This window comes from Perissodus microlepis, chromosome 17, assembly GCF_051167445.1.
Source record: "Perissodus microlepis isolate ML-2025 ecotype Zambia chromosome 17, ASM5116744v1, whole genome shotgun sequence".
Lineage (NCBI taxonomy): Eukaryota > Metazoa > Chordata > Actinopteri > Cichliformes > Cichlidae > Perissodus > Perissodus microlepis.
Window position 1 is genome coordinate 2,187,214 of NC_140477.1, and position 11,064 is coordinate 2,198,277.

Below are 11,064 nucleotides of genomic sequence, written 5' to 3' on the forward strand. Positions count from 1 at the left end.
TAGCGCTGCTCGGCCATTCTGGCACAGAGACAGTCGAAGTTTGACTGTGTGTCGACGGTCCTTTACTGAGGAAGAAAAGACCTACCGTTAGCTCCACACGCCGTGCCTGTAGCCGCGTTGCGTCTTTTCTCCAGATCGACTCCACCAAGTCTGAATTCGCATTAAATATGTCTCATATCATTTGTTATCAAACGCCTCAGGTAAGACTGTTCTCTCTCTTAAAAATAATTCAGAGATGAACTGATGTTGCTTGATGGCTTCGACGTGTAGTCAGCTGTTAACGCGTGGAGAAGCCGTTTTATGGGTTATTGGGCACTAGCACGGCCGTAAAACAGCTGTTAGATGTGTATTTTGGAGCTTAAAATAAATGGTAATTTTCGCATTTATTGGGTTTGTGCGACAACCGCTGAAAATGCCGCGCAATGCTCCCTCGTAGCAGAGAGTCGCGGACAATTTACCCCAGCTGCAGCTTTCAGGTTAGCGTTACTGATGACTGCAATAAGCTAACACTGACCGGTAACATAAGAGTATTGTTATTTTAGATGTAATTACTGAATAAAACACAGTGTCTGAATTTATTGCTGGTGTAGCTGCCCCGTGGTTACCGAGCTAGGAAGCAGGTTGCTAGCTTAAAAAAGGCTAACATGCGCTTCCCTCGGATCCATCTCTCCGTGACTTCCTAGCTCATTCCGTTCATTCCACCTGCATGCCCATGGCTAGGTCGCGTAAATGCAGAGGTATTTGTATCATCTGCCTTTGTAGTCTTTGGAGAGAAAAAAATCGATTTAACCTAATTTGGTACTTTAGGGCGGGGGGGGGGAGTCCCTTTCCTGACTCAGTTTCCGGTGGCGGGATTGTATTTAGAGTGGCTATATGACTTCTGGATCATCGCCAGACATCATGGCCCTGGTGGTGGTTTCCTCTCGCTAGAGGGAAGGAGAGAGGGGTTATTGAATGGCACTGCATAATAGCGACGAGACCAACACACGTACTTTAAATCAATTTGCAAGATTTACCCTTCGAGAAATGGTAGATAGTTAGGGTGGGACACGCTGTCCTTTACTGACCCTTCATGTAGTTTAGCCACATTCTGTGGGCTGTGACCAGTCTTGCCACAGTACTGATGGCCCGTTTTTGCCACTGGGGCTTATTGATTGCCCTTGAATATTTGGTATTCATTGGCTGCATGCTGCCTAACGCCATGGTAGTATTTGACCTACTGTGCTATTAATCGGTTTCTGAAGCTAACAGTCACGTGGAAAATTCCCTAGTAACACACTGATTTAATGAAAGGGCTAAAAATAAACATTTAACGGGTTCCTTAATGTATGTCCAGTATGTGCTAAATGGAGTGTGTGCGTATATATGCAGTCTGATCAGTTGTGCTCACAGGCATTAGTGCTTTTATTTGCAGACGTGTTATTTTAATGAGATGGCCAGTAGTTGACTTGGGGAGGGGGTTGGTTTGCTCCTTACATGCATTTGACGGCCTCCTCACCTTGTAGCTTATTGGAATGGATTTCAACTACAGACATGTTCCAGCGTAGGAAGGACTGTGTTTTAATAAGCTACAGAGGCAGCTGGGTGTATAGTGCTTTTTGTTATTGTTGTTCACCCTTATTAGATTCCCATTGCGACGTGTTACAGGCGGTAAATTTCCACACGGTGAAAACTGGGTGTAATATTAAGCAGTGCCTCTTTTCACCACAAGAGGGCTGCCTAACAAGCATTAATTGTTCAGCTTTCCTACCAGCATTCTTTGTGCCTGTTTAATCAGATGGAAAAACGGAGAGAGGATCCATTCAGAGCTGTCCTCTGTGACAAAGTTGTGAACAGTGTCACTCTTTCTCTTCCAGGCTATTGTTCTCCCTCCTTTGTTTAGTGGCTTTCAAGCCTGCCTGTACAACAGCATTTGAAGCTCATCAACCATGCGCCCCGACCCCCCCCCCTTCTTATTTTACTGCTTGCTCAGTGTCTGATGTGATACAAGTTTTGATAATGACTTGTGCTCACACAAGTGCCCCAAAGGACAGCCACAGGCAACAGTTTCATACATATTCTGTTAAGCCTGAGACAATAAACATTTACTGGTTCCCAGAATAACTGTGTCAGTGGTTTAAATTTATCCAAATACACCAGGTCCTTGTGTCAGGAAAGCTGGGTTTAAGATGGAAACTCTGTTAAAGAACTATCTGGAAAGTTGAAGGTGTGGTTTTTGGCTGCCAGATTTTTGCGTAAAGTGCTTGGTGGGAAAAAGGGAAGGGAAACGAGGCAATATGCCAGTGTGGTGGACCCAGGCCTGTGGAGGAGTTCGCAGCATTTGTTCCTTCTCAGGGAGTCTTCTGCCAGATGTTGCGTAACGACTCAAAAATAGGTCAGCGTACCCTCCGTCCACACGCAGACGGGCTGAATTATAGCTTTCTGTGCCAGTCTCGCTGTGCGTGCTGTTCATTGCATTGTAAAAAGCCTATTTTCTAGAATGTGCCACCGAGCTTTGCTTTTTTCAGTGTGTGCTTTGGCACACATTATTGGCAGGTTCACATATTTGCCAATGAGCTCTTTCCCAAAAACAAAACAGTTGCGCAACATGGCACATCTTGATGCTTTCTGGCTTTAATTTTTATACTGCACGCAAGTAGCATCACTCCAGCACTTGAAAAAAAATAAAGCCAGTAGTGACTGACAAGTAGTGTAATGCTTTTTTATTATTTTTTTAAATCATGATCATTTTGTCCCTCAGACTTGAATTGTCCCAATTTATTCATGTCCCTTTGTGGGTCGCAGTGGAGGTAAAGAAACTGTTGGATACAGCCTGAAGCACAGTAATCCCTTCTTAGAATAGATCCTCCTTCCATTACTTGGTTATAAAACTGCTAACAGTATGGTTATGAGTTTAGTAGGTCACTGGATTTGAGTACTTTTACTTTGTTGATCTGGCGCAGTACATGTGTGTACTTGCTCTGCGAGTGTGATTGTAAATTATATCGGATAGAAGTTTAAGATTGATTCATGTATTCATACTGTTTTTATTGATCCTTTTCTAATGTTGCAGTAAAAACAAACATACACTTTATTCAAAGTTAGCTGGAAAATAAATGTTTTTAAAAAGCAGAGTACAAATGAATAGTTTTCTCTCCTTTTTGTTTCTTTATTACAAATGGAAAGAATGTGTTTGTTTCCTCTGAACTATCTGACAGCGGATAACATGGTTGTTATTTCAGCAGCGGCTTACAAAGACCATGCTGTTTGTCTGCCTCATTGTCAGTCTGGTCTTTTGCTGTGTCTTTATCGGGTTAGCAGTGAAGTCAAACGTAGAACGGCTGTATTTTAGCTGGGCACACGGTCGAAATGCTTCCTAGAGTGTTTCTTTTTTGAGAATAGGGCTGCAGTAATCTGCTACGGGAGTTTTTAGTAACTACAAAAAATCCACCCAATCAAAATGACAGGTGCATTGCATGTATACCACTTAGTTAGGTTGACACCTTTTTAAATGAGTTCATTCTGCATGCAAGTTGGAGTCTTGTACAAACTGAGGGTGCACCAAATGCCTTGCCATTTGGTGCACCTGCCGTGGTCCGTCTTGTCCTCTCTCCCCATGTGATTTAGTAATAAAACACAATTTTATTTATGTTTACTGAGCTTCAGTCTGCAGGTGGTAGAATGGTGAGTTGGTTAGCCACAGGATTGGACCAGCTGTGTTTACTTCTGTTAAAATCTTTTTGTTAAACTGGGATAATCTTGTGTTTCGGGGTCAGTTTAGGTATCCCTCTGCTTTACTTTTTGGTGAAGTCTAAATTTGTTTTTTAGTATTGGATCGAAATGTCTGATGGGGAGGATCTTTACTAGGTCAGTGGGTTTTGGTCAGTGGTTGTTGATCAATGGTCATGAGAATTTGCATAATTATGATTAAGGAACTGACCTCCCAGCCCATTGTTCCTTCAGTGGGCTGGTTTCAGTCATTATGCAAATGTACTGTTGATAAGATTGGGGAAACCTGCAGTCAGCTGAGACTGAAGAAGTCACCTGGATGAGTGACGAAACGTTTCTCCCACAAAACGCTTCGTCCAGATGAACAGAATCAACTTTTGGAGATTTACTAGGTGTGATGTGACTTGTAGGTGGGGTTGTGCACTAGGGTTACATGTATATGCTGTATTTGCTGTACAGTGTCCTTGGGTGTTCTGAAGGGCGCTATTTTTAAATAAAAAATTATTATTGTTGTTGTTGTTGTTGTTGTTATTATTATTATTATTATTATTATTATTATTATTATTATTATTATTATTATTATTATTATTATATGAAGCTTCACATGTCACAAGTCGTTTCCTCCTGCATTTTTCTTATAGGTCAGTGCCTGATTATAAAGGTTCCTATAGGGAGGAGCTAGCCGAGTAGGCCTGTCATATAACATAGAGCTGATGGAGCCTTGCCTCGGAGAGAAGGGGAGATGAAGCTGAAGACATGAGATGGATTAAATGGTCGTGCTTGGCCTTATCAGCAGGTGTGGAGATTTAAAGAGCCAAATGGAGTGTTGCAAGGGAGGAGTATATGGTGCTTGGCTACCAGTGCTGCAGGCTCCATGCTTTACAGCAGGGGTAGGCAACTCCAGGCCTCGAGTGCCGGTGTCCTGCAGGTTTTAGATGTCCTCGATCCAACACAGCTGATTTAAATGGCTAAATTACCTCCTCGACATGTCTTGAAGTTCTCCAGAGGCCTGGTAATGAACTAATCATTTGATTCAGGTGTGCTGACCCAGGGTGAGATCTAAAACCTGCAGGATACCGGCCCTCGAGGCCTGGAGTTGCCTACCCCTGCTTTACAGGATATTGGGACAACAGTTTCTTAAACGTGATGGGATTGACTGGTCTGATTTATCTTTTATTGAATTTTGTAAGCAGTCTTGTGACTATTGAGAAAAACTGAGCTCTGCTGCATGCTTGTTTGTTTCCAAAGAGAAGGGACTGCAGCTCTCACTTTCTTACCACGTGGAACTGACTCATGCTCACATTGCCTGAATGCCAAGAACATGCAGCATCCATTTAAAAACTAAGCAAGAACTTAACTCCCTGTTTTCCTTCTCCTTTTTTCCCCATGCAGGTTATAATGTGCAACAAACACAGAATAAGTACTACTCTATAGCCAACGGGATACCAAGGACTCGATTGCAGTCGCTTCAAGCCTGATAGTTTGTCCTTGTGGCTGCTTCCCCTCTCCATTCTGCTCAGTGGTCAGCTGGCATTTCTTCTGACAACTTCCCATCCCTCTCCCTGGGTGAAGAAGACTTAGTTCTCACAGCGATCTTAGTCTGCTTTGCCTGGTGCCTACGTTTGTTTCCTGTTCTGCTCTCAGCAGTGGTGCTTCCCTGGATTTGAATTATTCTCTATTAGGTAAGACAACCACTAATCCAAGGATTATAATTGACAGTGCACGTTGCAGATGCCTAATCCTAATCCTGTGTAGTCGTCAGTGAAATAAGCCAGCGTTTACGATCCTGCATACCTGAAAGCACGTCTCACACTGCAGAAGATATTCATTAGTGCTTGACTAAATGCATATTTTTTTGTTCTCTTTTCTTTTTTCCTTAGATAATTTGTCAAAATTTTTCCAATATGATTCAAAACGGTTATTTGATCTTTGAGGATGAAAGTTTCCTGGACTCTACTGTGGCCAAAATGAATGCCCTGAGGAAAAACGGGCAGTTCTGTGACGTTAGGCTGCAGGTATGGTTTATTGCAGAAACACTTGCACGGTCCATTGCACATTCTCAGAAAAGCCACCGAGTTATTCTGTGAACTTCTATGAGCTGAGGTGGAGCCGGGTGTGCTCTAGAGGACAAATGACCACTTACTCCACTGATTAACCTTTAAATACATGTTGTAAAAAAAACTCAATTGCTTTTCATTTTAACTTTATTAGTTTTACCCACTGTGATCTTTTATGCATTTCCCCCCCCGATCCTGATTGAGTGACCCTTCTTTCTCTTTATTGCCCAGGTGTGTGGTCACGAACTCATGGCCCACCGTGCAGTTCTGGCTTGCTGCAGTCCCTACCTGTTTGAGATCTTTAACAGTGACATTGAGTCTCATGGAGTCTCGCATGTCACTTTTGAGGACTTGGACCCAGAGGCTGTGGAGATCTTGCTAAACTACGCCTATACTGCCCAGTCAGTAGCAACTCTGACCTTTGACCCTTACGCCCATCTCTTTATGATTCTTAACCTTTGGTTGATAACGACTTTGCGTTTTCTGTGTGATAGACTCAAGGCAGACAAGGAGCTGGTCAAGGAAGTTTACTCTGCAGCCAAAAGGTTCAAAATGGAGCGAGTCAAACAGGTATGTTTTTCCTCATCGGCCCCATTCGTCACAATTTTCTCCCCATCGTCCTTAAAAAGGTTATTTCCTCAGTTATTAATCCCAATATGTTCCGCTCACTTCAGATTTGTGGCGACTACCTGCTGTCTAAATTGGATTCCCAGAATGCCATCTCCTTTCGAAACTTTGCCAGCTCCATGGGAGATGCTAGATTTTTGTCCCAGGTAGATGCCTTCATCCAAGACCATCTACTGGAAGTGTCTGAACAGGAGGACTTCCTTAAACTTCCCCGCCTTAAGGTACTGGCATAAAGGATCACACATGTAGTTAAATATTTAAGTATTTATTGACAGTTTATTTAAGTGCATTTGAGCCATTCTGTAACGACGAAGTGATACACTGTAAGCCTCCGTTAACAGTCTTATGTCTCTGTAGCTACAGTTAGTGTTTAGTGAAATAACTCAGGATTAAGGTTTACATTTATACCTTTCTGACTCTAACGCAAGATTAACGATACTTACAGTATGAACGTGCGCCCTTTAATCATTACACTCAAATCCTGTTGAGTGTGGGGGACGTGAAGCACAGCAGGCTAACGTGAGGCTTTTGTTCATACTGGACTGAATTAACCCCGTGGTTGAGTCAAAGTGAGCCTCTCCAGTTTTGTAAGGTTGGAATATAAACCTGCATGTGATTTCCTTTATTGTAGGATTGCATTATGCTGAGAGAAGAGCTGAAATTGGCATTTTAAACAAACTAATGGCAAAATGCTAATCATTCAGTAAGACGAGGTTCCCAGCTACCCAGTAAAGGTCGTGGTATTCATTTTCTGTTACGTGCTCACTTCATTTCTGCCGTGCACGCCTCCTGTTTCACCTCCTCACTCTGTGTTTACAGTTGGAGGTAATGCTAGAAGACAACCTCACCCTGCCCAGCAATGGCAAGCTCTACTCGAAGGTTCTCAACTGGGTGCAGCGTAGCCTGTGGGAGAACGGTGACCATCTGGAACGACTGATGGAGGAGGTCAGTATCCGGGTGTGCCGTCTCAGCTCACTTACTAATCTGCATTCTTGCCTTCCCCTCCCTCTTAACTCCTCCTGTTTTTGACATTAAGAAGTCATTAGGAGGCTGAAGTAGAAATGGCATGCCATTTTCATGCTGTTCTATCAGCATTGTTCTTTTTTTGTTCCCTCTGATTTGTTGGAGTGTTTGCAGTAAGAAACTCTGTACCCCTGAACCCTACTACCAATTAGAGGTGAGCCCAAAAGAGCTGCTGTCTGCTCTTGTCTTTATATTTTTGGTTTGTTTGTTTTTCCAATATTCTCTTTTGGGTATGTGGTTGGATTACATGCAACCCCATCTGAGTATTACGGTGCTCCTCTCCTCCTATGAACACACACACACTCAAAGGTCTGACCCTTGATTCTGATTTTTCACTTTTTGCTATCTGAACAGGTGCACGTTTGTTGCTGCAGCACTAACAGGCACTCCTCCCCGTTGATTTATATCTCCTGTAGGTTTATTAGCAGCAGCAGGAGACCAGACTGAGGAGCCAGGACTGAGCCACCAGGGTAATGAGTCAGAGAAAAGGGAGGGAGGAGAGGAGCACAACTGCCCCTCAGCAGCTTCTCTTTGCAGCCAAACAACACTGTGTCCCCATCTGTCCATGGCATACATGCACATGAATCCCATTTCCACATTTATCAGAACACATGGTTCATCATCTCCCTTGCAAGCGATACATGCAATTGAATACCCCGTTACTGCACATAAATTCATGTTAAACGTTTCTAAAATACACACACATCAATCCTTTGCCTTTTTTATTTTTTATTTGCCCTAAAGATGGGCAGCTGAGTGACTCCAGCAGCTCCAACAGAATACATCTGACTGCTTGCGTCTCCTGGTGGATTTAATCTGTTATGTCCCAGCAAAGTTGTTTTACCTGCACTGTTGTTAGGCATCTGGATTTGCCTGCCCGTTGTGGCTGCTGTCACAGTAACAACTTCAACTAGAGGCTGAATTTTGAAGTAGCTGATGTGGGAAGTGTGCCACACGCAGCTCCTCTTCTTCATTCTTCACAGAAGATCTTTCCAGATGGAGCTTCGCATTTTATTATTTCTTTTTCTTTTTTTACCAACTCCCTCTGTTCATAGATGGAAATTAAGGAGACGCACTGTCACATTCGGCCGATATCTTCTTGCGCTTGAACGCCTAACACACTCTGTGCAGTGCTGGTGGTATGTGTGTCTTTAAAGGAAGCCTTTCTATTCAAACAGCAGAAGATCCAGGTCTCTGTCCCTCCCCCCCCTCTCCTCTTTACAGCACTGCCTCTCCTCCCCCTTCTTCTTTTTTTTTTTTTTTCCCCCCTCCCCCTTATAAGGGGCTCTCAGTGTGTTGCCATGGAGACAGCCACATGGGTGTGTTGTTCCTGTTTGTCTTTCAGGTGCAAACGCTGTACTACTCACCTGACCATAAGCTGGTGGATGGAGGGCTGGTGATTGAGGGGCACAGTGAGGTGTTTGGTGGCGAGGAGGACCACCTTCAGTTTGTGCAGGTACTCAACAGCTTGTGCCTGGCTTCACCGCCTCTACCACACTTTGCTTGGCAGCGTGCGGCATACAGCTTGTGCCTGACCATGCATAAAAGAACTACATGGTCCCTTTCTGGCTAAAAGTCTATATGGCTCATTTGTACCATAATTTAGCCACAATGTAAGAGCTAATGTAACGTAGAACACGACCAATGATGCCGGCCTGGCAGTGCTGTTGAGCATATGTTAAAACCGCATTGTTTATTAAGCTAATCTCAGCCAGCTGAGCGTGGACAGCTGCTGTTTCAGGTTTTTATCGGCCTCCTTTAAATTGTGTCGTGGTCTGACACTGCTGTAGTAGCTGCTGTAGCTGGCTTCAGATATGGGGAGGTGAGATTTTGGTACTCGCTCCGGCAAGATCATGCTACGTCTACGTTAGAGCAGCTGGATCAAAGAGTAGGCTGGGATGGAATTGGTTGGCGTTGGCCACTGTTGGGGCCTGTGGTGCAAGCTTGGTTTCTGTAGCTGCAATATACTCTTGCAGAAGAAACCTGTACGGGAGAGCGACCAGCGACAGATGAGCTGCAGCTCTTCAGGAAGCCTGTCTCCCTCCAACCAAGCAGCAAACGCCCCAAAGCAGACCGCCAGGAGAGAGTGGAAATACATCGCCTCTGAGAAGACCGCAAGTAAGTCCGTTAACTGTGCAATCAGAAAGAACTTCCCTTTGGGTGGAATAAACGCCACATGCTGTACATGAAAAACAAACTTTTTGTTGCCTAACCATCCCTAATCTTACTCCTAGACAACAACTACTTGTGTCTGGCTGTGCTGGACGGTGTGCTGTGTGTGATCTTCTTGCACGGTCGCAACAGCCCTCAGACATCTCCCTCTGCCACTCCCTGCTTGATGAAGAGCCTCAGCTTCGAGGCCCAGCCAGAAGAGCTCGAAGAGCAACCGCTCTCACCCATGCATTATGCTCGCTCCGGCCTGGGCACCGCAGCCTTGAATGGAAAATTCATTGCAGCAGGTTGGCAAATCATCCATTAGCCTTACTGCTTTCTCTTTCGGTGGGGTGTGTATTTGTAGGTTATAGTGCAGCACGGACAGACGTACACACTTTGTTCTCACTGGACATGTAGGTTTTGCACTGATTAATATTTTGAGTTTATATAAGGGAGTTTTTGACTGTGGTGCCTCTTTGTGTTCCTGCAGGGGGCTACAACAGAGAGGAGTGTCTGAGGACTGTCGAGTGTTACGACCCCAAGGAGGACCGCTGGACTTTCATCGCACCCATGCGGACTCCGAGGGCTCGTTTCCAGATGGCCGTGCTCATGGTAGAGTTTTAGCATTTATCTTATGTCAGGTTTATTTGTTCTGGATTACAGTGACATTTTAGTAGCTGCACCTGTTCAAACAGGATTAGTTGTCCTGTTTAAGTATTTCTCTACTCCTCTTGTTCAAATATGTTTGTTACATTTCTGTTAGTAGGCACTTAATGTTGCAAAAATTGGAAGTTTGAAAGGGTCTAATGACCTCTTGCAGGGTCAGCTTTACGTGATTGGAGGTTCAAACGGACATTCTGATGAGCTGAGCTGTGGGGAGAAATACGATCCTCACACTGATGAGTGGACTCAAGTACCAGAGCTGAGGACGAATCGCTGCAACGCAGGTCGGTCCACTGTGCATTCATGTAATTTTTTCCACGTCTAGAAAAAATGTCTGAAGTCTTCAATGACGGTTCAACTCATCGCTATCATCTCTCTTAAAGGCGTCTGCTCCTTGAACAACAAACTCTATGTTGTGGGAGGGTCGGATCCCTGCGGGCAGAAGGGTCTGAAGAACTGTGACGCTTTTGACCCTGTGGCCAAAACCTGGACCAACTGTGCCTCCCTCAACATCCGTGTGTATCCACAGTGGATTTTGTGACTTTTTTTGCAGCCTGAGGTGAGATGAAAAGCTGTATTCATTGAGCGAATATGATTTCAGGGAGGCACCAGGCAGCAGTGTGCGAGTTGGACGGCTTCATGTACGCGATCGGAGGGGCAGAGTCGTGGAATTGCCTGAACACCGTGGAGCGCTACAACCCCGAGAACAACACCTGGACTCTGATAGCTCCCATGAATGTGGCTCGCAGAGGGGCCGCCGTTGCCGTTCATGCAGGTGAGTCCACAGATACGAAAAGCTAGACCTGCCTTTCAGACTGAACCGCTCTTGGTC

At 44.6% G+C, this 11,064-nt stretch overlaps 1 protein-coding gene across 3 annotated transcripts in view; it reads left to right on the plus strand.

Annotated features, from left to right (window-relative positions):
• ivns1abpa (influenza virus NS1A binding protein a) overlaps positions 1-11,064 on the plus strand; it is a 12,288-nt gene continuing 1,224 nt past the window's right edge. Inside the window, exons 1-14 of one of the 3 annotated variants that reach the window (XM_084909265.1) lie at positions 1-200; positions 4,350-4,504; positions 5,101-5,390; positions 5,589-5,723; positions 5,997-6,335; positions 6,440-6,613; positions 7,212-7,337; positions 8,761-8,871; positions 9,392-9,533; positions 9,650-9,874; positions 10,060-10,181; positions 10,390-10,516; positions 10,616-10,747; positions 10,834-11,007. In XM_084909265.1, coding sequence (XP_084765391.1) covers positions 5,613-5,723; positions 5,997-6,335; positions 6,440-6,613; positions 7,212-7,337; positions 8,761-8,871; positions 9,392-9,533; positions 9,650-9,874; positions 10,060-10,181; positions 10,390-10,516; positions 10,616-10,747; positions 10,834-11,007 — 1,783 coding nt within the window. In that variant the 5' untranslated portion in view covers positions 1-200; positions 4,350-4,504; positions 5,101-5,390; positions 5,589-5,612. The remainder of the gene's footprint in view (positions 201-4,349; positions 4,505-5,100; positions 5,391-5,588; positions 5,724-5,996; positions 6,336-6,439; positions 6,614-7,211; positions 7,338-8,760; positions 8,872-9,391; positions 9,534-9,649; positions 9,875-10,059; positions 10,182-10,389; positions 10,517-10,615; positions 10,748-10,833; positions 11,008-11,064) is intronic. The other 2 variants (XM_084909266.1, XM_084909264.1) reach the window with 2 other exon arrangements.